Source organism: Eutrema salsugineum, unplaced genomic scaffold, assembly GCF_000478725.1.
Source record: "Eutrema salsugineum unplaced genomic scaffold, Eutsalg1_0 scaffold_13, whole genome shotgun sequence".
NCBI lineage: Eukaryota > Viridiplantae > Streptophyta > Magnoliopsida > Brassicales > Brassicaceae > Eutrema > Eutrema salsugineum.
The window spans coordinates 7,458,437-7,484,146 of NW_006256885.1; the positions used below are offsets into that span (position 1 = coordinate 7,458,437).

The window sequence follows — 25,710 nt, forward strand, 5'->3', positions numbered from 1 at the left end:
TTATAACCACCAACCCAAGATAAGTGTTCAATTAGTCATCCTAAATGGAATTTAATTATATTTGTCTGCCAAGACTCATCTCCAAGTCATAATTCAGATATATATGGTAGGTCCATTACGGATTTAGGCTATCTAAATAGCCGTTTGTAATTTGCCTTATTTCGCCGAACAATTCAGATAATCAAGTATTAGGCTTCTTTACAGATTATAGAAAATGACTCAAAGATCTCCAAATGTTAGGCCCTTGCTGGTTCATCATTTAGGCAGCCATAAGAGTGAATGAATTAGGAAAGAGTAAAGTTAAAGGAAGCTCGTAAGGTTAGTTAGTTCATTAGGTAAAGAAATCAATTCGCATTCTAGCGATTGCTTGCAGCTCGAAATGACAATGAGTGATTATATATAAACATCTAAGTAATAGAAAACATAAGTGAGATTCGATTATAGGCTCACACAATACAACTGTTCGGAAATCTAATAGAATAAAGGGTATCTCGAAATTGATCACGAATACAATCAAACTGCAATTAGGTTTTAGAATCCTAAATTGAAAAGTTATTTGCTTGATGAAAGTAACTTGCATTTTTGTAATTGTGTTTGCTAGCATAACAGGCAAAAGCCATCTTTGCTTTTGTTTTGCTTCTTCACTTCATCTTCTGCTCAGTAAAGAGGACATGACGATTGACTCGAGGATCGTACTTGCGGAACTCAAGCTTCTCAAGAAGTCCCTTGCTACTCTTCCTCTTGACATAGAAGAATCCAGTTCCAGCTGCTGACACTAGTCGGATGAACATGAACGTCTTCTTCCTCTTGTCACCCATCTCTCTCACTTCAAACACACAAGGAAGTAAGAGAATGGTATCATACAAGATATCAACAATATTTCAACTTTAAGCCCTTGAAATTGATGAAACAGAGGAACAAAACGTATAAAGTTTTGATTTTTTTTTTTTTGTTTACTCTAGTTGAAGCTATAATTTGATGATTGGCAAAACTTAGAAATGAATAGTTTTAGCCTAAATCATATGGGAAATAGCTCATTTTGAGATCTAATGCTTAGAATTTCAGAGATCTTCGGTACAGAAATCTCAGTTCGAACACGATAAACACTAGAAGAATCCTTTCGAAGAGGTGAATTTATCTCTAAACAGATCGAGATGAGTCGAGATCGAAAAGGTTAGAGGATCACGCATACCTGGAAAATAGAAAGCGACGACGGAGTCCGGCGAAGGAGAGACTGATCGGTGAACACGTTCACAGAGATAACCAAACGCCGACGAGGATGACGGTTGAAAAAAACCTAGGAAACGGGAAATTGGGTTTAGATCAAACATAATGGGCCTTTTTTAAACGAGCCCAATATTGGCCTATGATTGCAAAATCAAAACACAGCGTTTAATGACGACAGCGAAATGCTTCTTGTTGTCACTTGTCAGTAGAGAAGAAGACTCGAGTCATCCGCAGGAAAGGTGAGAGACAATGTGCGTTTGTTTTTGCTTAATCAATCAAATTTTCCGTTGGATTTCGAAAATTTTTTGATTCTCAGATTTGCGATCAGATTCGATTTGAGAATAAGGGATTGTGGAAAATCTTGAGCGATGGCGGAGAGTGCGGTGGACGGGAAGGGGAATCCGATCCCTACGTCGGCGGTTTTGACAGCGTCGGCGAAGCATATAGGAATCAGGTGTATGCCGGAAAACATGGCGTTCCTGAAATGCAAGAAGAATGATCCTAACCCAGAGAAATGCCTCGAAAAGGGACGTGACGTCACTCGCTGTGTGCTTGGCCTGTAAGTTTCTCATTTCAAGATATTTGGATGATCGTCGTCGTGTAACCCGTTTGGGCTAATTCTGGTAATCTTGGTGAAGAAGATAGTGGAAAATGCCACATTGTTGATTGAAAGAATCTTTCTTCACATGTTTTGCTGTTTTCATTGAATTCGAAACATTCCTAGAACCTTGTTAGTCTTTGTATACTGTGGATCATTTCCTCGGATTGAATTTGAATCCAAAAGCCTGCCATTTGTTTAATATCTAAGAACAGTTGTTTGAGTCTTTGTGTAGTTATGCATAGTGGTCTATTTCGTAAGAGCTCTCCAGTTTTGTAAGCTTCAATTCAAATCATGAGACGGTGGTGATCCATAACCGTCTTAATTTGAGTTTTTTGTAGGCTGAAAGATCTTCACCAGAAATGCCCAAAGGAGATGGATGCTTATGTCGGCTGCATGTATTACTTCACAAATGAGTTTGATTTGTGTCGGAAAGAGCAAGAAGCATTCGAGAAAGCTTGCCCCTTGAAATGAGAATTCAACTTCATGGTGTGTCTACTACCTAGTACCTGCCTCGATATATAGTACAAACTAATGAATTAAAATGGATTGCACTTCAGTTTCTAATATTGGTATGACAGTTTCAAACACCAACTTATTACATTCTAAATAACTCGTTTTTGTTCTATGGAAAATCCGAAAATGTTATACTACTTATAGCTCTGCTCATAACTTGACCTTCAAGTAAAGACAGAAAACGAGAACACTTAAAGACCTAATTGAAATAGAGAGTCCATTGATACGAGCAATCTAACTGATTCAAGAACAAGAGACGTTCTTCAACAAACAACAATTCAACAGAAACAGGAAAAACGAGAAAAAGAAACTCATTCAAGGTTAAAAAAAAAAAAAAAGGTACTTAATGGTACAGAGAAAATATAATTTTAACTCTTCAACAAGCTTTACAGCTACGCCTGCAGTTTCCAGGGAGCTCTGGAGTTCCCACCATATACTCTGGGTTCTTTGCGCATTCCCCAAGCACTGCCCATCTTTCACAGCTCTCGTTTATATCCGTACAGTTACCGTCATGTGTCAATATCTTGTCGAATGAGTCCACGTGGATCCACTTAGTTGCTGACCATTTCTCTCCTTCGATCACAGGACAACCTCCGTGAAGGCTCAAGGGATCTGGGATTGCGTCTTGGTGGAGGTTGAAGAACAAGAGTGCATCTCCTTTCTTCGGTTTCACTAGGAGCATTAACCCAGAAATCAAAAACACTCTTTAGAGATAAGATCTCTACAGGAAAACCAGCAACTTATGATAAAAAGTTCTATAGCTCACCAGCAATCCCTTTCTTTGCACAATCAGAAAGGTCGTCTTTGTTCTCAGAAAGCTTGCGGCGAGAATATTCCTGCAGTGAAACTTTCTTCAGAGAACGGAAAAAATGATATAGTTGTCCCATTTATAGAACCATTAAACAGAGTAGGCATTGTAATAGATGTAATACAAACCAATGCATCAGGGAAAACAGTTTCTCCACCCTTTGTAACATTGGATAGATACATGAGAACCGTTGCTATGCGGTGTCCACCACGGGCGATGTTGACTTTGTCGTGAAAGTAGTCAAAGTGAGCGTCATATTTCTGACCGGACTCATATCTCAATACCTGAAGATCTTCCCCGTTTTCTGTCACCAAGATAGTGTAAGGACTACTTAGAAACAATAAATATCTTCTCAAATAACTTTCTTCAAGAAAATCGAGTAAGAGTTGAGGTTCCTCTGTACTTAATCTTTTGAAACCAATAGATCGCTATTAAGCCATTGAGAAAGTCTTGTTACCTTTGGGGAGGAATGTCCATGTGGAGAGTTTGTCCTCTATACCGGAAACAATAGGATCCTGTGATTAAGCAAAGAGAGTTTTACATGAAGATTGTAATCATTACTAAAAATCCACGATTGATTGATTATCATACACACGCAGAAGTAGTTCCGTTGACTAACTAGCCCTGTGAAACCTTTAAGTAGTACCAAGCAGCAATCACAAATCAACTACAGTTTTGGGTCACTCTACCAAGAAACCGGAAGGATCAACGTGAATTTGTTTAGAAAGATTCATAAACATGATCAGTGTAACTCAAAATCTGATGAACAATCCAATATGTGTGTGAATTACTGAATTGGATAAGGGATCTAATTCATCAGACACATGAGGGTTTCGACTTATCAGATCCGGTTTTTATCATGATCCACATCTGAGATTCAGAGCTCTTTTAGTGAATTTTCATACATTCGAATCAAGACCAATGTCGAATCGAAGAAATTCAGTGAGATTCGAATTAAAGCTCTAAGTTTTACGGCGAATTAAAGAAAACAGAATAAAAATGTCACCTTTCCTTTGGAGATAAACGTGCCGGAGCTGGTCCGAACGTCACTGACTTGACTCTCGCCATTATCGTTATCAGCAACCGCAGATCTCTGCAGATTCTCTTTCGCCTGAAAAGTCAAAATCAGAAACTGAAATCAGCACATTCAAAGAGAAAAAACTTTCCAAAATTGAGCTCAGACACAGAGATCAAAATCGTGTTATAATATGAACTCACAAGGGAGATCAGATGATCACACTCCAGGTCCGTCAGAAAACCTTCATACACAAATGCCCTGAAGAAACAACATCAAAAGTTTCCCAATTGAGCATCAAACACACAAAAGTTGATGTTCAAAAATTACTCAGAGGCTTTCGCGTCACTTGTCACTGATGGAATCAAACAATAGACGGAGGGAGGAGAAAATCAAACCTGGGTTTTGAAGAAACCTGTTTGACTTTAGAAGGGTTGATGATAGAACTGGGAGAACTAATCAGGGAAGTGGAAGACCGAAGAGAGACGAGGAAGACGGCGACGAACAACAACAATCCCCGGCGAGACATTGACATCAGCATCGCACTCGCTTGGATCCAGGAAAACGTGGAGAGATCAAGAGCTGGGGATAATTAACTTTTCTCCCGAGAAAATAAAGAGGGAAATTTTTACTTCTCTTCTCTGGAAAATGTCAACGGTCATGAAGAGCTGATGGCTCTACCTAACGAGATGGCGACGACATGCGCACGTCGTTTTTGCTAATCCGGAACGTTCATAACAATTATTTCTCGGCTGCTTTACCAATTTCCCATTAGAAAGCCCATTAAAATTATAGACAAAGGCCCAATTCACATTAAAGCCCAACATAATTATTTCCTGCCGGTTAAATTCTAAACCAACTGGACGTCGAATTTCAGAAAAGTGAAATAATCCTCGCCGGAGAGGTGTCTGGTTTTGATTTTAGCCGGCGACGAATGTGAATGAAAGCTGAAGAAGAATCAAAAGCTAATAAGGGCAATTTAAGGAAAACTTAAAGAGATGGCGTTTAAGCCTTTTGGAAAAGATGTAGGGCCGGCGATGAGCTCCAAGCCATCGCCGTTTACAACCTTCGGCACTTCTGCTCCAACGCATCCCACAACCACCAGGTGTGCTTTTCTATCCTGTTGATTTCTGTATGCACATGATCCTACTTTCATTCCACTTTCTGAGGTTTTTAGATTGATTTCACGCTATGGATCTATTATGCTCTACAATTTTTCCTTGTTGTGTCTAGGAGCACGCTTAAGTATCTTGAATATTCTATGCGGTTGTGCTCTGTATCACTTTGGCAGCTCTAAGCTTCGGGTTTCTAAAGCTCAGTTGCCTATTTTCGAATGTAGTTTGTGTGGTTTTCTTTACCTTCCTTAAGAGTAGCTGCACTTTGATTTTGGTTCTCTCAGGTTTTACTCTTTTCTCTAAATTTTAACCCTGCGAATTGGGGATTTGCTTGTAGTGATCCTCCAGTTCAGCCACTGGCGTCTCAAAACCGTTCACCCTACGCAGGACAATCTTTTGGACCTGCTGGAATTCAAAGGTTAGATAAACTTTGCTCTACTGTGTTAGGTTGTTTGTGAGTCACCTTAGGGAGACTTGTTGTGCTACTTCTTGTGGTCTTTCTTATCAAGTCTGCTAACTTTCTATGTCCTTTACATTCTCACCTGCGTATCGGAACTTTTGCTTGTAGTGGTCCTCCAATTCAGCAAGCACCCCCTCCTTCGGCTTCTCAAAACCCTCCACCCTTTATAGGGAAACCTTACCGACCAGGTGGGGTTCAAAGGTTAGACATTCTTAATTGTATGGCTTAATCTTCTTCCTTTGCTCTTTCAGTTTTATCTGCCTGATGATGATGATGATGTTAGGTTGGCTTTATTCTTCGTTTGGGTTATTCCCTAAATCATTATGGTTTTTGCTTGCAGTATTCCTCCAATGAATCGAACACCAACTCATTCGGCTTTTCAAAATCCCCCAGGACAATCTTACCGACCTGGTGGAATTCAAAGGTTAGACTAACTTACTTTTATGGCTCTCTTTCTTTTTTTTTTATGCCTGTACATACACGATCTTTGAGTTGAAACAGCTGGTGATGAAATTGAATTTTTGAAAGAAAGTCTGAATACAAAATATTGGTTAACCAATATGGAGGATAGATACAATCTAAATAATAAAAATTATTGTCTATTTTTTGTTTTGGTGAAAGTTCTGCTTGAATCTTCTGAGGGTTGGACAAATTTTGATATGAAGAAATTTATTGGAACACTTCAATGCTATGGTTTTTTCAGGAGCCCAGGACCTGCCAATGGAATACCATGGGGTTCGGAAGCTTTTCCACGTCCAAGCCCCTCTGTGAGACCTTACAACTTTCCTGAAGTTCAGAGGTAAAAGTCTACGTGTGATATGTTCCACTTAGAAGAGTGTCATATTCGACACCTTGGCAGCAGTGTTAATCACACAACTCAATGCTTTCAGTCTTCTGCAATAGAAAATATAGCATTAGGAAGAGAGCAGGCTGTGGCGGAGTGCTATAGGTCTTTGCCCATCTGAATGCCTAATACGTAGGGTCTTACTATGGCAGCGGCTTTGAAACTCCATAAGCAAGCTGCTGGATTGTTCTTGATGAGTTACATTAATTCCACCTGCCTCATTTTTCCTTTCAGGCCTACTTTATATCCTCAAACTGGGCATGATGAATCAAGGAATTTCTTGAAGGATCATGGTGAACATAGTGTAGCCACCACGCCTCCAGCTAGTACATCACACACTCTTTCCAGAAGTGGAACTGATGCTGTTGAGATTGGCCGATCACAAGATTCGAAAAGGAAAAGGTCCGTTATGCCATTTCCTTTATATGAAGGCCATTTATGCCAGCAGACTTTTTCTGCAATAAACATTCTTTCTGTTCTGTAGCACTATCTTATCCTTGGCTTTCTTAACACTTGTCTTTTTGCGAGAGTTTGTACACCTACTGTGTTCTCGTCATGTACTGTTCTCTTTCAGATTTCAAAGTTTGTTGTGTGGTCTTGGTGCTGGAATATGAGCTGTCATATGCATGGCTGTGATGTTTAGTGAGATCATGGTTATTGTTGTAACTAAATTTAAATCTAAAAGATCCTCCATTTTTGTTGCAGTCGGTCAGATCTTTTTCCTGATCGGAGTATGGGGTTTTCTCGACAAAATCAATCGCCTGTATCTGGTTTTGAGGATGGCAGCTTGCTAAATGATTTCCAGCAGCCTTCTAGCCAAACTTGGATGTAAGCTATTTATTTTCTTGTCAGTTTCATAAATATTTGGTCTTTGCCTCTCGTTTTTGCTGTTGGTATAAGAAATGTCATAAAATATCTCACATGAGTTATGGTAAGTTGAACCATGCATGTGTTTTTCCTCCTTGATTTTCATACTGATTATTAGTCCGTCGTCTCACTGACTTTTGAAACTTGCGTCCTGGAACCTTTTCTCATGATTTTGTAGGCGCTCTCCCTCTTCTGTGGAGTATAATCCTGAGAGGTCGAGGAGCAATCCCAGTCGGTTGATTCATCAAGAACAAACCCCAAGCCCTTCATTTCCGTATGCACATGAAGTAGCTGAAATTCAGGAAGCTACAAAAAGAAAGTCTTCGGCTATAGCACCTTCCGATAAACCTCTTCGAGACGACCCTGTGTTTTCTCAACATGATTTTCGAAGGTAGTGCGCATGAAACTCATATTTTCTGAGCTTATTATTTTCGTTATGTCTCCACCTGTCCTACGTGTACTTATGAATGGTAGGGGAAATCACGATTTGGAATAGGGTTACAGTCCTAATAAACTTTTACCTTTGCAAATCGGAGTATGAACGTATTTACCTTAAATTTTAATTGTTTTGATGGAAAACTGTCTGCTACGAGCCTGGTGAACCATGCTATTTCCTCTTGTAGCTTTATCTTTAGTGCTCATGCAAAAAATCTGCTTTTCTCTATCTGGCTGGATGTGCCTTAAACTTGCTCTTAGTTAAGTGTGCTGTTTGTATAATAGGTTTTCAACATCTCCTCCTGCGTCAGGCACAAAGTCATTTTTGCTTTCAAGAAGCTCAGATTCTCAATTTCCTGGGCAGCCCTCCTCTGTAAATAATTCTAATAGTGCGAGTAAGACAAGCAATTCACCTGCTACAAAAAGGACGAGATCTCCGCCTTTATATCCAGTGGAAGAAGATATCCAGGGAAACTCTTTTCCTTCTCAAGATTGTACTGAAGGGTAGATTAACCGCACAATATCGGCTCTTTATATTCATATGTGGACGAGTTCTTAAATTTTCTGAACTGTGTGCCTTTTGTACAGAGAAGAGCAAGCCAGGGCAAAGAGACTGGCCCGCTTCAAGGGTGAACTGGAGCCTATTGCAGCCAGACCTGTTGATACTACTAAATCATCTGTAAATAAAACTGTAAAGCCTCTGGACAACAAACAAACATTCAATTCACTGGAATCAAGTAGGGATGCCCTGAAGGTTGATGCCTTGTCTGATTATGAAAGCTTGGAGCAGCCCTCTCTTATCATTGGATTATGCCCTGACATGTGTCCCGGTAAGCATAAGCCTGAGACATGCTTATAAAACAACTATTGAGTGGATAGTCTTTGTTATATTTTATGTGATTAGAGAAGAATTGCGTTGCGAACAATATTGAAATTGCCCATAACTGATGTCTTGTTTTAGTGAGTACTGAGATAGTAGAGGAAATATATTGAGGGGTTTTCTTATTCACCTTCCCAGAATCAGAACGGGGGGATCGTGAAAGGAAGGGTGACTTGGACCATTATGAGCGTGTGGATGGAGATAGGAACCAGACGAGCAAATCCCTTGCTGTGAAGAAAGTAAGTATACGTTTTTCATATCAATTAAGTGTCGATTCTTTCTTAGATGACATATACTAGATTACCCACCCATTCACTGTGATGACTACTGATATATCTGCCTTTGATTAGTATACCAGGACGGCGGAGCGAGAAGCAATTTTGATACGGCCAATGCCTGTCCTTCAGAATACAATGGAATATTTGCTGAGTTTGCTTGACCAGCCTTACAATGAAAACTTTCTTGGCATGTACAATTTCTTATGGGATAGGATGAGAGCTATTCGAATGGATCTAAGAATGCAACATATTTTCAACCGAGAAGCTATAACTCTGCTGGAGCAAATGGTTTGTGTTTTCTGATCTTATATAAATTCCACGAAACACGATGATAACCAATATTCCGTTTTGGATGTGTGTTCCGTCCTATGGATGATTTGATTTCCTTGTTACAGATAAGACTTCACATCATTGCAATGCATGAATTATGTGAATATACCAAAGGAGAGGGCTTTTCAGAGGGGTTTGATGCACATCTGAATATTGAGCAGATGAACAAGACATCTGTTGAGTTGTTTCAAATGTATGATGATCACAGGAAGAAAGGAATAGTTGTTCCTACAGAAAAAGAGTTCCGTGGCTACTATGCTCTTCTCAAACTCGACAAGCATCCTGGGTATAAGGTGAGTCCTTCTGGGTGAAGTTTACAGGTCAGATTTCTGTGTTAAGATCTTAACTGTATAATTAAATTTCCTGCTAGGTTGAACCTTCAGAACTTTCTCTTGATCTTGCAAACATGACTCCAGAAATAAGGCAAACTTCAGAAGTTCTCTTCGCCCGCAATGTAGCCAGGTTGTTCCATGAATTTTTACTTGACTGAAAGTTTGTTAACTTGATCTATAATATTGAAACCAGTCGTGCAATAACAGAGCTTGCAGAACTGGCAACTTCATCACCTTCTTTCGCCTCGCACGAATAGCAAGCTATCTTCAAGCATGTTTAATGCATGCTCATTTTTCGAAGGTAAGGGCTAATATATGGTGTAGGTTTAAAAGCTTCCAGTCTTACCATATTGTTGTGTGGTTATTTCATCGAGATCTAAACTTTATTCCATTTCATCAGCTGAGAACTCAGGCACTTGCTTCTCTGCACTCGGCTCTGCAAAATAATCAGGGTCTCCCAGTTTCGGATACGTCAAAGTGGATAGGGATGGAGGTAATTCTTGCATCGCTTAGTTACTTGGTGTATCCTTTTCTTGGTCTGTCACAGAAATTGCTAGAGGTCTTACATTTTTCTTCCTGTGATGGAATTCAGGAAGAGGACATAGAAGCCCTGTTGGAGTACCATGGATTTTCAATTAAGGTGTTCGAAGAGCCATACATGGTAAAGGATGACATATTTCTCCATGCTGACAAGGATTATAAAACAAAATGCTCTAAACTTGTTCACATGAAAAAGTCAAGAACCATAGTGGAAGATGTTTCTGCTCCCTCGGTAGGGGAAGATGTTTCTGTTCCATCTCCGGTGTCATCCTTGCCGAAGGAAGCAACAAAAGGATATCAACCACATATTACCGCCCATAAACATGAAAGGCCGCCTGCTCAAAGTCCTAAGAAACAAACATCAGTGCGTCTAGTTAATAAAGAAACGACCGACTCTAAGGCTTCCCTCTTACCGGAGGATGACAAGCCAGTGAAGACATCTGTTATCAATCCAGCAGTGGATCAACAGAAACAAATTCACCTTACGCCGGCTGGTGGATTTCATTCTCCCTTAAAGTTCTATTCTCCTTTTGGTTCTCCTGGATTTCCACTAGCTGAATCATCGAATTTGAAGAAACAGCCTAGTGACGGCCACACTAGTATATCTCCTGGGGAAATTAAATTTCCATGTGCTGGGCATATGCAAATGAATCTTGTGCCTGGACCAACTTTGCAACAAAGTTCGAAGACTATGCCAGTGAAGAGTGTGCCTGTAACTACCATTGTAGAGTCTCCGACGAGTGTAGACACCATAAATGCTATGGAAGAATCTGGACCCGAAGCTGCAATGGTTAGTACCTTGGAAAAGGACTTCTATGGCATTGAACAGCAAGACGAGGATGGGAATGGGGTCATCACAAATCAGTATGACGAGGAAGTGGCAAAGGCAAAACTCAAGTTGATCATAAGGTCTGCCAGCTCCTAATGCAAGTTGATAATTGGTTTAGATTTTTTTATTTTTTTAACCTCTGTTTTCTAATCTTGGCAGATTATGGAAGCGGTGGTCTTCACGTCAAAGTGAATTGCGGGAGCGTCGACAGTTAGCTGCAGCTGCTGCACTGGATTCACTATCCTTGGGTACTCCTATCCGATTTAGCAAAACTAATGTAAGTTTCAGTTTTCTTCCCCATAACATGTGCTGATCATTAGTCTTTTTTTCAAGGAAGCAATACAAGTCTAATATCGGTTTCTTTTCATACACAGGAATCGAGGGCATGTGGTGAGTTTGACATTGATCAAGCCATGAGGAGGAGATTTGAAGAACATGAAAAATCATGGTCAAGGCTGAATATTTCAGATGTGATAGCTGATATACTACTCGGAAGGAATCCAGACTCAAAATGCATATGCTGGAAGGTCATCTTATGTACTCAGATTAAATCAGTAAACTCATCAAGTCACGATACACATTCAGCAGCTAGTCGATGGTTATTATCAAAGCTTATCCCTCACGCAGAACATAGTGTCTCCGATGATAATCCGCTGTTTTCAGCTCCCGGTGTGTCGGTATGGAAGAAATGGGCTGCAAGTGGGTCTGACTCGGATTTCAAATGCTGTCTCTCAATAGCTAGGGATGTGGAAGCTGATAACGATCTGTGTGAAACAACACGTGGTGCAAGTGCCGTTCTTTTCCTTGCATCTAAAGGCCTCCCTCTGAATCTCCAGAGAGAACAGCTTAACCGCATTCTTGAATCAGTACCTAACAGCTCGCTCCTTCCCCTTCTCGTAGTAATCAGCTCGTGCAATGGGGAAAGCACGGATCCTGATACCAATCTTGTCTCTGAGCTAGGCCTCCATGATATTGACAAATCAAAGATAGCAAGCTTCACCATCGTTTCTATTGCTAATAAGTCCCAGAAGGGACAGGAAGTTCATTTTTTCAGCGACTCACGGCTAAGGGATGGGCTTAAATGGCTTGCGGGCAATTCACCTCTGCAACCAAATCTTCATCATGTTAAACCGCGGGAACTTGTTCTGACCCATTTCAGTTTTTCATTGGAGTTACTTAAGCAGATGCCAGATCAGGAAGTTGGTCCTAACATATGCATATCAGCCTTCAACGACGCATTGGAAACTTCACAAAGAAATATCACTTCTGCTGCTGAAGCAAATCGGATTGATTGGCCTGGCCCTGAGACAATGTTGCTCGAGGATAGCAGAAAAGAACATTCAATGGTGAAGCGATATCTACCCAACCTGAACTGGAGCAGTGCAGAGAGCATTAAACCACTCAATTCTGTGCTAGAGAACTGTAAGCTTCCATATTTTGAAGATGATTTGACATGGTTAACTCTAGGATGTGCTTCTGGTGCTGAGGTAGAGAACCATACGCAACGCCTCGAGGGATGCTTAGTCGAGTACTTAACACAGACAAGCAATCTTATGGGAGTCTCATTAGCCACCAAAGAAACAGGAGTGATGCTGCAAAGAAACACTAGACTCGAACTCCATAACTCAAGCTACTACCATATCATCCCGAAATGGATCGGGATCTTCCAGAGGATCTTCAACTGGCGGATAATGGGATTGCTCGATTCGTCGTCTTCCTCGGCCTACGTACTGAAGTCCGATCTCACTATGTCAGCTTCAAGCTATGCTGATAAATTCTTGTCTGAAGATGCATCGTACCCATATTCTCGTCCAAATCGTCCATTGCTTCACGAAATGATCCAAATCAGCTGCAGTCCCTTCAAGTCGTCTCCTCCATGTAATCACAAAGTCCAGAGAGTTGTCGAACCGGTTGAGACAGAAAGGCCTATCGAAGATCATAGAGACATAGATGAGTCGATGTTGGAGAAGAGTAGAGAAGCTTCTAGAAGGATTGATATGATGATAACTGAGGAAGATGAGTTAGCTGATGAAACCGAGAGATCATGGAGGAGCAAAGGTAAAGAAGCAGCGGAGAAGAAGACGATGAACGAGAGAGAGAGTGAGAGATTAGATGAATTGTTGGAGAGATGTAACTTGGTACAGAATAGCATAGCCGAGAAGCTCTGCATTTACTTTTGAATTTCATTAAGCCCTTTTTGTTAATGTTGTATTGTTGTTACATTCCAGCTTAGTAGAGTTAGAGGGCATTGACCTAAAGGCGCTGCTATTGTATGATTACCGAATGATCAAATATGCATACATACACTTACTTGAGAAAACCCCATAAAAACTGTTTTATATGGCAACTACTGTAATTACAAGACTTCGGTTCCAATGAATAACACCCACCAACATAAAATTAACTTTTGAAAGAAAATCTCACTTGTAAAACTTACTTTTGGATAGAAAACAAATACAAATAAGAGAATTCAACTGCAATTTGGCTGACTTTTTGTGTATTTTTTTTGGAAAGAGACAAATAAAAGAATTGGCTAGCTACTCCGCTGACTTTTATTGTGTTATATGAAAATGATTAGCAAAGAAAGTTGCAGGCTATTAAACTTAATTTACCCATTACCTTAATTAAACAAAGTATGAAAAGCTAAGCTCTTTTCATCATGTTCAGCGGGAAAGAGTCAATATTAAATTGAACCAGATCTTATTGAAATCTATTAAGGAAAGCTTCACCTTCTACGCGTCATCTGTTTACTAAAAAAAGTCTTGCTACTTCGCTTACCACTCGTGTCTAATGTGTATCATACGTTCCACTTCCACCATATGCACTCTTGGCGCGTGAAACTAACGTGCCAAATCGCCAGTAAAACATTGGCGTCTATAAGAAAAGAAAAGAACGCCTCGAACGAGCGCGTGCACGAATTTTGATTTGTTTAACCCTAACATTAAGACTCGTTATTTGCAAGAGCTTCTTCTCTGCAACAAGTAACTGTGTCGGAGCAAATAGCGTAATGGACACGTCTTTTAATCCGATAAAAGAAGCTCATACAGAGCATTACTTTTTACTTGCTATATAGAAGAATGAATCTGTGAACATAAGAGGTACATAAAAACAAACAAAGGGGCAAATAGGAATCAGAATCATGCATCATCATCATTCATTACACAGGTTCTTTATCTGTACAATGATAATTGTGATATCATCTGTCCTATTCTCATGCTCCAACCACAGTTTGTATGATTCCGCTGCTGCTGCTGCGCATCCATCTCGCGGATCAGCGTATCTCCCCACCTGCAAACACACATTTCTCAAATCACATTCGGAATCCCAAAAAAAAAAACATGTTTCTATCGATGACAACACACTTGAGTTCTGTTTTTTGCTTACCATATCAACAACAGCTTGGCTTGGAAGAAACTCGAAGATCCCATCGCTTGCAACAACAAAGAACAAATGGTTCGGTGAAAGATGAACCATGGACACTTCTGGTTCAGCAGTGACTCCAATGCTCTCAGCTGTGAAATCTCCAACACTCCTCGTGAACGCAGTTCCCGGATACATCCCGTTCTGTACCCAAAGTCTCGGTGGGTCTCCTCCTTCGCTCTCTTCGCTTGCCCATGTCTGTATATTCGGATCTTTCAAACCTTCCACCTGATCCACACTCAGAACTCTAGCTCCACAAGCTTTCACCCTCTCGCATTCATCTTTCCTAAAAGGCGTTTGATCGTAAGACAAATCCTCCGCTAGAATCCGGTTCCTGTCTTTAACAGCGAGCACAGCCCTCGAATCACCTACATTGGCGACATATATCTTATCACCAACAACAAGAACCGTGATCGCAGTAGTACCACTCATCGAATCATCGATTTCGCTGTCGTGTAACTCCTCGTTCACCCTCAAAAAAGCAGACTTGTAAGCTTTCTCTGGATCCTCGAGCAGAGTCGGGTCTTCTGACAACATTTCCACGACCCTCTCCTTGACGAAGTTCGAGCACTGCGTACCGAATACACCGTGGCCGTCGAAAACGCCGAAGAAGTGAACATTTGGGTTACCTTGGAGCTCGGTTTTGATGCAGTAAGTGTCTTGGTTCTCCTTATCAGGTGAATCTGGATAATAGCCTCGTTGAGATAGCACAGAGTAAACCATTTCGAAATTGGGAGAAGGGACCTGAATTGTTCCGAGGGGTTTCGGAGCGACGCCATCTTTGCCTTTGGCGTCTCCGTGTCCTCGAGAATCTCCTTCTGATGATGACGATGGATATCGGCGACAGCATTTGCATTGAACACAACCCATCTACGATAACGCAGAACAAAAAAAAAAAACAGATTCGACTCCTCAGAAAAAAAAAATCGAATTTTTCCTCAATTCTCTGGCTCGGCTAGAAAAAGCAATGTCCAGGAAAACGAATAAAAGGGTATTCGTTAGATTCAACAATGGCGTCGGCAAAAGTGTAGGGTTTTGCAGAAGTCATGTTAAACGCGGCAAAATCAAAAAAAAGGGGTTGAAGGAAACGAACAAAAGGAAAGACGAAATTCACACCCAAAGCTAGAATCTTTGTTTGCCCAATAAACGGAGAATTTATGGGAATGGTTGGGAATAATCCGAGAAGAAGAAATTGAGGAAGAGGAAGAACAAAAAAAACCCACAAAGGTTAAGAAAGAGGGGAATTCGTTTCTTTTCTTGCTGTTTCGACTCCTTTTTCTTCTTCTTCTTCAACCTCTTTCCTTTCCTTTCCTTCGTGTCTTCCTCTACCTTTCCCTTAAAGGATTATTCCGTCAACCCTTTTAAGAGAAAGCGTCAAAATTCGAGAAACCCTAAAAGCAAAGCAGATGAATTTGTTCGAAAAGAAAGAAGAATAAAATAAGAAAAAGAGAGAGAAAAGAGCTGAATTTGGTCGATCAGACGGATGGAGTACACGGGTGGGTTTTGGCCTCTGCACAGCCGCGCACGAATTCCCAAAACAAACAATTTTTTTGAGAAACTCAATGAATATAATTTTTTTGATCGAGAAAATCTTTACTTTACTCGTTTAATTTCCCCTTCTGTAACGGGTCGGGTAACATTTTTCCGACCCGATAAAACATCCACGAAATATCGTTTTGGTTTGAAAAATCCTGACGGGCCAAGCGTATTTATTGGGCCCTCGCGTATAAATTTACTTCTTGTTTTAAACTTCAACTGTATTTTACCGCCTATAGATGAAATATTGTCTTCGGAGGAACTGTACGGCCATGAAGAAACTAGTGTTTATTTAATTTCGGTAATATTATCACAAAGATTCAAAAAGATGACCAACTGTCAAACCTAGAAATCCAATTACCATGTCCAAAAAAAAAAAAGTAATTGAAAGAAGAAAAACACTCATGTAAATCTAATGTAAATTAGCAAAGATTTTGTTTTCAAGAGTAGTTGTATCTTGTATGGTCATATTTGTGATTTCCAATCTTCATAGTAAATGTATTTTAGCTTTTGAGAGGAAACATATCTTAAACATAAAATAAGAACCAAATTTTTAGTTGATAGTAAAAACTACGTATGTATGGATGTATCCACCGTTTGTACACACAGAGCTACGGAACTGTGGGACCCCTTTGGCAGCTACATACATGATATACATCCTTGACTCCTTTGGGTGACAAGCTACGTTTCTTCTGTTTGGTACATTTATTTTCTTCTTCTTATTTTCTTATTCATACCGTATCATGCAGTTATTAGTTAGTTACTAAAAATAGCAACTTGTCTTTAGCCGCCAATTTGCACTTGCACGCGCGAAATTGTTGCACTCCACCACACATATAAATCAAATTCTCTCGTTTTTTTTTTCAAATGATAAATAACAAAGTCTATTATACTCTTATTGACATTTCTCTTATTTATTGAATTTAACCGGAAACTAGTAAAACAGTAATATCTCGACCGTTTTTATCCGTTAAGTTTATATATTTCTCTGTGATTTATATATAGGATTATTTTTGGTATATGTATATATTATCTTAGACCAATATCATAGACTAGAGAATGTATTAATCTTTTGACCAATAAAAAAAAAAGAAACTTAATATTTTAGCAGATTGAGTCAATTTCGATTTTTCTTCTCTACAGATGTTTTGACAATTGGTGAAATCAAAACAAGATCATGAAGAATTTGCAACATTAATCAGTCGTGCTGGCGTAAGCATGCATCTCTTTGTCATCGTAAGTAATCCAAAGACTTTAATTTTAACGGATTTGGTTTATAAATATATTTGGCATGAGAATGGCATGCGTGAAGATTGGAGTAATACACACTTTTTCTTGCTGAGTTGTGGAGTGACTATCACACACTCTCTTTAACTAATTGAGATGGTACGATGTTATCACGAGATGGTAACCAAAATAAAGAGTTGTGAAACATTTTTTAGCTCTATTTTAAGATGGTTTTACGTGAGAATGTTTGTTTTTGTTTTTAGTTGTTGCAAACTACATAATTGAAGACGATGCAATACATTATTAGGAGACAGTTGCTATTCTAACTTGAGCACTTTTTATAAAAAAAATATCCGCCGGCACATTCAACTAAAAGAAAAGACAGCAAAGCAAATGGATCAGCACAATTTTGTCCTAAAAATAGACAATATTTTTTGTTCAAAAAAAATAAACAAAAAACATAAACCAGTTTGTAAGAAGGGAATCTAAGGAAGAAGAAACAAAATCTAAAAAAATCTCTCCGGTTTCTTTGGACAAACAGACTTGTCTGAATCCTATTTCAAAGGAAATGGGATTTTTGTTGAGACAAAGATTGTGTGGGAGGAGGAAAACAGTCCGAACTTCAATCTCTTCCTCACATTTCGACTGCTAATAAAACAAGCCTCTCCCCAAACCCTTTATTCTTAGCCTTTCCCTAACAATGGCTCTATTAACTTTTCATCTTTTTAATTTGTAAATAACATTTTTTAAAAAGAAAAAAAAAAACCCAAAAAAATAATAAAAATAAAAGAATTAACCTGAGAATTAGGTTCAGGATGGCCTCAAGGAGCCGCTCCTATACACAACTCCTAGGCCTCCTGTCCTTTATCCTCCTCCTCTTCTTGGTCGTGATCACAACCACAACCACCACAATGGCGGTTCGTGTTGGAGTCATTCTTCATAAGCCCTCTGCTCCAAGCCTCCCTGTTTTCAGAGAAGCCCCGGCTTTCAGAAACGGTGATCAATGCGAGGCTGATCATCACATTCACATTGCCATGACTCTCGACACAAACTACCTCCGTGGAACAATGGCCGCCGTTTTGTCTCTCCTTCAACATTCCACCTGCCCTGAAAACCTCTCTTTTCATTTCCTCTCCCTTCCCCATTTCGAAAACGACCTCTTCTCCAGCATCAAATCCACTTTTCCTTACCTTAACTTCAAGATTTATCAGTTCGATCCAAACCTCGTCCGCAGCAAGATCTCCAAATCCATCAGGCAAGCCCTCGACCAGCCTCTCAACTACGCAAGAATCTACCTCGCGGACATCATCCCAAGTAGCGTCGACAGGATCATCTACTTGGACTCGGACCTCGTCGTTGTGGACGACATAGAGAAGCTCTGGCATGTCGAGATGGAAGGCAAAGTCGTGGCTGCTCCCGAGTACTGCCACGCCAACTTCACCCATTATTTCACCAAAGCATTCTGGTCAGACCCGGTCCTGGTCAAGGTTCTTGAAGGAAAACGCCCCTGTTACTTCAACACAGGTGTGATGGTTGTGGATGTTGACAAATGGAGGAAAGGATTGTACACACAGAAGGTAGAAGAGTGGATGACGGTTCAGAAGCAGAAGAGGATTTACCATTTGGGATCATTGCCTCCGTTTTTGCTGATATTCGCCGGAGATATCAAAGCGGTTAATCACAGGTGGAACCAGCACGGTCTTGGAGGGGATAACTTCGAAGGAAGATGCAGAACGTTGCATCCGGGTCCCATAAGTCTTCTTCATTGGAGCGGAAAAGGGAAGCCATGGTTGAGACTAGATTCAAGGAAGCCTTGTATCGTTGATCATCTATGGGCTCCGTATGATCTGTACCGTTCATCAAGACATTCATTAGAAGAGTAGAGGCAAAAAGAAAACAAACATAAAGAAGATTGGCACATATATATATATATATATATATATATATATATATAATAGGAGAGGAGAGGATCCAAAGCAAAGCAGGGTTTTTTTTTTTTAGCGATCAAAGAGAGCGAAAGTTTTCATTTTGGAAATCCAAACAAGTGTAGCAAAAAGAAAGAACTAATTTTTTTTTCTTCAACACACACTCTTAATGCAAAAAGACGTTGTGCATTGAGCTCAGTAGTGTTTATCACAAGAGATGGTATCAATCATCATCATTTTTTTTGTTCTTCTTTTTCTCCCTCTCTTTGATTCAACCCATAGAATATTCCGCGTGTAATATAATAGGTAGTATTCCTGCAAAAATGGCGGATTAAATTCATTATTTTTTCAATTAAAATTTCTACGATCCGGCACAGAAACTAGCGAAACCCGTCTAAATTCCCAACTACAGAGAGTGATCCAAGTCACCATAGCTACTAAAGCATTGATTTTTTTACAGAAGAAACCATGAGAATGCAGAAGTTTTTACCAGGATAAGTAGATGAACGTCTCGATTCTGCAGAATTCTCCGATCAGCAAAGGGAGCAATTGTATAAGATTCGATTCGAGCTTAATTGAAATCCTGAAGAACAAAAAAAAATCGAATTATTTATGGCTCATTTTGTTTCTTCACTGATATAAACCTTCTCTTTGCGGTGGCAGCTTTCTTTCATTTTGTCCTCTTCTGTTCTTCTGTATACGGAGGAAGTTTATAAAATTCAATTTGGTCTAACCTCGGTTTAGTGGAAGTTTTAGTTAAACCAAGATTGCTGAGCTTTATATATTCTTAGCTCTCTGCTTTTTCAATCCAAAGAGGACCTGTTAAACCAAGTCTCTCTGTTTTGGTTTAGTTTATGGCGGCAATTTCCGACGATACGCTTCCACCGCCGATCAATTTTTGACGGTTGTGAAAATAAAAGTGATATGTACAGAGAAGCTAAGATACGGAGATGAGCTCTCCTCTACTCATGGGCGAATCACTCGAATCTCAATCTACTGATTCTCTGATTTTCTGATTTTCTGATACGGATCAATTTGTTTTCCAACTTGTTTTCCCTTTCCTTTTCTTCTTCAAATTTGTAAACTTTATAAGGAGAAAAAGGGAGATCCTTTTATTAAATGAGTTGGAGTCCATGTACTATTTGTCCTTTAGAAAGTTAATAAATTAATCAAAAAAATTAGTTTTATTACATCAAATCTTAAATTTGGTCAAATGACGGATAAAAAAAGGGGGCTTTGCTTTGCTTCTTCTCATTCTCTCTCTCTCTCTCTCTCTCTCTCTCTCTCTCTCTGCTCTCTGTATCTCTGTCTATCTTCTTCGTTGCAATCCCTAAATTGTGTGTTCTTACCCTCAATCAATCTTCCTTACAAGGACAATGGGAACGTTCGAGAATTGAGACTCCAAAGTGAAGTCTAATCGGCATACAAACTGAAGCCTTTCGAGCTGTCTCTCGCAACCTCCGTCGGGTAAAGAGAGGGTTTTTTTTTTGGGTGTTTTCGCTCTGATTCGGTGGTCTCTGGTCGCTTAGATGGACATGGAGAGGTAATCTTCCAAGGAAAATCTCGTTGCTGATTTTGTGTTTTAGATTAGGTTTCACTCGGAATTTCTTTTCTCATTCAGATGTGTGTTTTGATCTAGCTGCACTTCACTTCTTGTCTGATTCTCTTTTCTCATTGTTTCTTTCTTTATTAGGAGATTTCCAATTCTTTCCCTTTTAGCATTTTTGGTTGTAGAAAGAAAGAATGTAGGATAACTAAAGATCTATGCTTGTGGAATAACATAGTCGTCCAACAAAAAAAAAAAAAAAAATTAGTAGTAATCTGTTTCGATTTTGTATCTACTACTGATTCTGTGTTGAACATTTATCTGTTCTTATTGCGAATATGTCACTAGGAATAATAATTGTTTGGATATGACAGTTGGATAGTAGATAACTATCGTGTACTTTTTCTTTTGCCTTGTTTGATTTGATGCAGTGCAGATACTGAGCCTACTAGCTTGAATTGTGGTAACAACATGGTTGTAAAAGCTTACCCATTAGGAATGGTACGGGTTATGAATAACAACGGCATTGGAGAAGACGAAGGAGACTCTGGAGTTGAACCATATGTTGGACTAGAGTTTGATACCGCAGAGGAAGCGCGTGAATTCTACAACTCTTATGCTACGCGGACGGGTTTCAAGGTTAGGACAGGTCAACTGTATAGGTCCAGGACCGATGGTACGGTTTCATCAAGGAGGTTCGTCTGCTCAAAGGAAGGTTTTCAGTTAAATTCAAGAACAGGATGTCCTGCGTTTATCCGAGTGCAGCGACGAGATACTGGGAAATGGGTTCTTGACCAGATTCAAAAGGAGCACAACCACGAGCTTGGAGGCCATGTGGAGGAGACTACTCCTCGTCCTTCTGTACAACAGAGAGCACCGGCTCCTACGAAGCTAGCCATATCGGTTCCACATAGGCCCAAGATGAAAGTTGTTGACGAGGCTGATAAAGGACGGTCATGCCCTTCTGGTGTGATCTCTTTCAAGCGCTTCAAAGGAGCTGAAGAGAGTGATGTGCAAACGCAGCAGCACAAGGCTACTGAGCCTCATGCAGGGTTGGAGTTTGGTTCAGCTAATGAAGCGTGCCAGTTTTATCAAGCGTATGCTGAAGTTGTAGGCTTTAGAGTTCGTATCGGCCAGTTGTTTAGGTCGAAAGTCGATGGATCGATCACATCCAGAAGGTTTGTTTGTTCAAAAGAAGGGTTTCAGCATCCTTCGAGAATGGGATGTGGTGCTTACATGAGGATCAAAAGACAAGACTCCGGAGGTTGGATAGTTGATCGTCTCAATAAAGATCATAATCACGATCTTGAACCTGGGAAGAAGAATGCTGGTATGAAGAAAATAACAGAGGATGTGACGGGAGGGTTGGATTCGGTTGATCTTATCGAGCTAAACGACTTCAGCAATCACATGAACAAAACCAGAGAGAACACAATAGGTAAGGAATGGTATCCAGTGCTTCTCGACTATTTCCAGTCAAAACAGGCAGAAGACATGGGATTCTTTTACGCCGTTGAGCTTGATAGCAATGGAAGCTGCATGAGCATTTTCTGGGCAGATAGCCGGTCAAGATTCGCGTGCAGCCAGTTTGGTGATGCTGTTGTGTTAGATACTTCGTATAGAAAAGGAGATTACTCTGTTCCGTTTGCTATGTTTATTGGTTTTAATCACCATAGGCAACCTGTGCTTCTTGGAGGTGCCTTAGTTGCTGATGAATCTAAAGAGGCTTTCTCGTGGTTGTTTCAGACATGGCTTCGTGCTATGTCAGGTCGTCGCCCGAGGTCTATTGTAGCTGATCAAGACTTGCCTATCCAGCAAGCTGTGGCTCAAGTCTTTCCCGGGACTCATCACCGGTTCTCAGCGTGGCAAATAAGGTCCAAGGAACGTGAAAATCTCAGGTCGTTTCCCAATGAATTCAAGTACGAGTACGACAAGTGTTTATACCAGACGCAGACAACAGTCGAGTTTGACACCATGTGGAGTGCTCTTGTCAACAAATATGGCCTTAGGGATAACATGTGGCTCAGAGAAATATATGAAAAGCGCGAGAATTGGGTACCGGCGTATCTTAGAGCCAGTTTCTTTGGTGGTATCCCTGTAAACGGCACATTCGAACCGTTTTACGGCACTTCTCTGAATTCTCTGACGTCTCTCAGGGAGTTCATCTCGCGGTATGAGCAAGGACTCGAGCAGCGCCGTGAAGAGGAAAGAAAAGAAGATTTCAATTCTTATAACTTGCAGCCATTTCTGCAGACAAAAGAACCCGTTGAAGAGCAGTGCAGGAGGCTGTACACTCTCACCATCTTCAGGATTTTCCAGAGCGAGCTCGCACAGTCTTATAATTACCTCGGTTTAAAGACCTATGAGGAAGGAGCCATCAGCAGATTTCTGGTGAGGAAATGTGGGAACGAGAACGAGAAGCACGCAGTGACTTTCAGTGCGTCGAATCTCAACGCGAGCTGCAGTTGTCAAATGTTTGAGTACGAAGGACTTCTGTGCAGACATATATTGAAAGTGTTCAACCTCTTAGACATTCGAGAACTCCCATCTCGGTATATACTACACCGTTGGACCAAGAACGCGGAGTTTGGGTTTGTGCGCGATGTTGAATCAGGTGTGACTTCTCAGGACCTCAAGGCCCTGATGATCTGGAGCTTGAGAGAAGCAGCTTCAAAGTATATAGAGTTTGGGACATCGTCTCTGGAGAAGTATAAGCTTGCATATGAAATCATGCGTGAGGGTGGGAAGAAACTGTGTTGGCAGAGATAAATAAGCAAACCAAGTAAGGTCATTTATCCTGATTATTCTCTCTGTTTCTCGAGTTTTTAGAGTCGAATATATCCAAATCTTTAAAAGCGTTTTGTGGTAGCGAGGTTGTTATATTTTCTGTTCTGGTCCTGACTAGGTTTGTGTGACTCATCGGCTTCAGTCTCCTCTCCATCTGTTCTGCCTTGTTGTGAATAACAGTATCATTTAATTGCATTCCTTTTCTGAAAAGCTTTTTGGAACAGTTCAGCCATTAGATTCAGGTTATAACGCAGGAGCTAACGAGCGTTGTCCTTCCTCTGTTACAGATTAAAAAGCAAGAGGTTTTGTTTGTTTGTTGTTGTAGCCTGTTGGGGTATTTTTGTCCTCTCCGTTTGAGGAAGATGAAGCCTTTGTTCATGGCAGCCGCCGATGTAAATCCTAACTCTTTTGTTAACTTCAGTCACCGCAAATGGTGGTGGTGGAGATGGCAGAGTCGTATCCGGTGGGGAGGGTTTAACGACGACTCGTCTCTTCTCTTGTTGCTTTGTTTGATGTTGTTTCCATAAATTAGAGTTTTTGGAAGATTCGAACATTTGGGCGGATCTATGGAATAGAATGTTTTCGGCAGCTTATATGAAAAATAGTGAAACAAAGAAGGATGTAATGTAATATTATCATCAAGTTATTTTCCATTCTCGCTAATCATTTTAACTTTCAAGCACAAACATTGCTTTAGTTTTTGGGTGGTTCTGTTCATTAAGATCACAAAGAAAGGCACTTTCTTTCATTTATCTAACGTGTAAAATTACGCTAACTAATAATAACCAAACGCTCTGTTCTTCAGCTCTCTATACTAAACCATAAGTGTTTGGTGAAATGAGGCTCTCAACGTAAGTATTGGCCTCGAAACCGTCACTGAGCTTAACCCCGCGAATTCCCAGGTTCCTCGATGCATCGGTCTCGAAATTGTACAACACCATGTCTCCATCAAGCTCAAGAAGCACCTCCTCACTGTTCTTAGTCGAACACAGCGGTTTCATCGACCTATACAACAAGCTGATCCGGATTCTTCTCCATGAACTTGCTTCCCCGTATTCATTCATCACCCATATGTCATCGTGCACCTCGTAGCAGCTATTGACAACACAGAGACGCCCATTGAGATTACCGACCACAAAGTTCTTGAACCTATGAAGACAATCCTCAGCTCCATCAGGCAATGGCATCTCTCTAAACTCCTCGGTTCTAAGATCAAACGCTAAGACCAGTCTCTGGTTGTGGTTACCATCTTCAAGTGTGAGCACCCAGTGTATCGCTCCTTTGAGATGCACACCGGAATTGAAGCCATCGTTGTGTTGATAAGTCAAATCACGTATCCATCTCCACGAGTCTGTCTTCAAGGAGTAGACACTAGCGTGGAGAACATCGTCGTTATCAGCGATAAGCTTCACTACTTTGTAATCACTGGTCAGATCATCGAAGCCAAATCCGAAAGTTTGGAACTGTTCTCCATATTCTTTGGATTTGGGAGGCAAAGTTTCAGGCAATCTCTTGGATTCTCCGGTGGTTGGGTTATACAAGAAGAGTGCGCCTTCTCCTGGAGAAATACACACTAAACCGTTGGAAGATCCGACGATCTCAACCCAGTTTCTTCGAAACGATTTCGCGTTAAGCTTAAGCATCACGCGACGATCATCTTGGTCAACCTCAGATCCACCACCGTAAAGATGATCTCTCACGTAAACCCTAATCATCTCATCGAAAACACTCGGGTCGTCTTTAAGCGGATAACTGAGCTCCAAAGCAACCAAATCTCTGATTCCTTGGCATCCGTCACCGATGGAATTCAAGTCCAACGCGTAAAGGTTATGTGAGGACACGATTAGCTTCCGGTGAACGGAATCGTTTCGCAAGGTCAGATCGAGGTGGCTCTTTGCGAAACCTGGATCCGATGATAGAGAGTGAAACAGCTTTGAGATGCACTTGAATCGCCCGATCGATTTGGCCGGCAATCGAATAAGAATTTCCCTGATTAGCTCTGGAGGAAGGACGAGCGATTCCGATGAGGCTTCTTGCTTGGTTTCTTCATTGCCGTCGTTGTCATCTTCTTCTCTCCGCCTTTCCCTCTTGGTCGCCTCCATCATTGCTTTTGCTTGCGTCTTAGAGGAAATGGATAGATTGTTTTCTATTGATTAGTTTGTTTTACTGATGATCCAGGTTTATCTCGGTAGTCT

At 40.6% G+C, this 25,710-nt stretch overlaps 8 protein-coding genes across 14 annotated transcripts; 4 read left to right on the top strand and 4 right to left on the bottom strand.

Annotated features, from left to right (window-relative positions):
• Positions 1-417: 417 nt before the first annotated feature.
• On the bottom strand, positions 418-1,332 carry LOC18023206 (50S ribosomal protein L33). The gene is made up of 2 exons (XM_006407898.2): positions 1,193-1,332; positions 418-826 (listed from the first exon to the last, which is right to left on the bottom strand). The coding sequence occupies exons 1-2, from the start codon at positions 1,329-1,331 to the stop codon at positions 642-644; spliced, it is 324 nt and encodes a 107-aa protein (XP_006407961.2). The 5' UTR covers position 1,332; the 3' UTR covers positions 418-641.
• LOC18023207 (NADH dehydrogenase [ubiquinone] 1 alpha subcomplex subunit 8-A) lies at positions 1,018-2,515 on the top strand. 2 transcript variants are annotated; one of them, XM_006407899.2, is made up of 3 exons: positions 1,018-1,466; positions 1,556-1,786; positions 2,167-2,513. In XM_006407899.2, the coding sequence occupies exons 2-3, from the start codon at positions 1,596-1,598 to the stop codon at positions 2,297-2,299; spliced, it is 324 nt and encodes a 107-aa protein (XP_006407962.1). In that variant the 5' UTR covers positions 1,018-1,466; positions 1,556-1,595; the 3' UTR covers positions 2,300-2,513. The 2 variants fall into 2 exon arrangements, with proteins under 2 accessions (XP_006407962.1, XP_024015306.1); XM_024159538.1 differs by having other exon boundaries at positions 1,459-1,478; positions 2,167-2,515.
• A 26-nt stretch (positions 2,516-2,541) lies between these two features.
• On the bottom strand, positions 2,542-4,869 carry LOC18023208 (prolyl 4-hydroxylase 2). The gene is made up of 7 exons (XM_006407900.2): positions 4,563-4,869; positions 4,368-4,425; positions 4,156-4,260; positions 3,607-3,664; positions 3,278-3,453; positions 3,108-3,177; positions 2,542-3,013 (listed from the first exon to the last, which is right to left on the bottom strand). The coding sequence occupies exons 1-7, from the start codon at positions 4,703-4,705 to the stop codon at positions 2,718-2,720; spliced, it is 906 nt and encodes a 301-aa protein (XP_006407963.1). The 5' UTR covers positions 4,706-4,869; the 3' UTR covers positions 2,542-2,717.
• A 170-nt stretch (positions 4,870-5,039) lies between these two features.
• LOC18023209 (SAC3 family protein B) lies at positions 5,040-13,393 on the top strand. Of its 2 annotated transcripts, XM_024159267.1 has the most exons (19): positions 5,040-5,269; positions 5,617-5,697; positions 5,848-5,940; positions 6,080-6,163; positions 6,443-6,538; positions 6,818-6,985; positions 7,289-7,411; positions 7,629-7,841; positions 8,171-8,389; positions 8,474-8,715; positions 8,904-9,004; positions 9,116-9,331; positions 9,439-9,666; positions 9,744-9,835; positions 9,913-10,006; positions 10,106-10,198; positions 10,298-11,154; positions 11,234-11,351; positions 11,449-13,393. In XM_024159267.1, the coding sequence occupies exons 1-19, from the start codon at positions 5,163-5,165 to the stop codon at positions 13,252-13,254; spliced, it is 5,031 nt and encodes a 1,676-aa protein (XP_024015035.1). In that variant the 5' UTR covers positions 5,040-5,162; the 3' UTR covers positions 13,255-13,393. The 2 variants fall into 2 exon arrangements, with proteins under 2 accessions (XP_024015035.1, XP_006407964.2); XM_006407901.2 differs by lacking the exon at positions 5,040-5,269 and having other exon boundaries at positions 5,666-5,697; positions 5,848-5,927; positions 11,449-13,254.
• A 715-nt stretch (positions 13,394-14,108) lies between these two features.
• Positions 14,109-16,041, bottom strand: LOC18023210 (probable protein phosphatase 2C 35). Its single transcript, XM_006407902.2, has 2 exons — positions 14,459-16,041; positions 14,109-14,362 (listed from the first exon to the last, which is right to left on the bottom strand). Exons 1-2 carry the CDS (start codon positions 15,362-15,364, stop codon positions 14,225-14,227), a joined length of 1,044 nt encoding a protein of 347 aa, XP_006407965.1. The 5' UTR covers positions 15,365-16,041; the 3' UTR covers positions 14,109-14,224.
• A 1,987-nt stretch (positions 16,042-18,028) lies between these two features.
• Positions 18,029-19,322, top strand: LOC18023211 (probable galacturonosyltransferase-like 4). The gene has a single exon (XM_006407903.2). The coding sequence runs from the start codon at positions 18,073-18,075 to the stop codon at positions 19,138-19,140; it is 1,068 nt and encodes a 355-aa protein (XP_006407966.1). The 5' UTR covers positions 18,029-18,072; the 3' UTR covers positions 19,141-19,322.
• Positions 19,323-20,386: 1,064 nt separating this feature from the next.
• LOC18023212 (protein FAR1-RELATED SEQUENCE 7) lies at positions 20,387-24,174 on the top strand. 5 transcript variants are annotated; one of them, XM_024159086.1, is made up of 3 exons: positions 20,387-20,725; positions 21,160-23,510; positions 23,841-24,174. In XM_024159086.1, the coding sequence occupies exons 1-2, from the start codon at positions 20,712-20,714 to the stop codon at positions 23,495-23,497; spliced, it is 2,352 nt and encodes a 783-aa protein (XP_024014854.1). In that variant the 5' UTR covers positions 20,387-20,711; the 3' UTR covers positions 23,498-23,510; positions 23,841-24,174. The 5 variants fall into 5 exon arrangements, with proteins under 5 accessions (XP_024014854.1, XP_024014855.1, XP_024014853.1 ...); XM_024159087.1 differs by lacking the exon at positions 23,841-24,174 and adding an exon at positions 23,634-23,787; XM_024159085.1 differs by having other exon boundaries at positions 20,388-20,725; positions 21,160-23,515; positions 23,803-24,174.
• LOC18023213 (F-box/kelch-repeat protein At3g06240) lies at positions 24,135-25,669 on the bottom strand. The gene has a single exon (XM_006407905.2). The coding sequence runs from the start codon at positions 25,618-25,620 to the stop codon at positions 24,325-24,327; it is 1,296 nt and encodes a 431-aa protein (XP_006407968.2). The 5' UTR covers positions 25,621-25,669; the 3' UTR covers positions 24,135-24,324.
• Between the last annotated feature and the right edge of the window lie 41 nt (positions 25,670-25,710).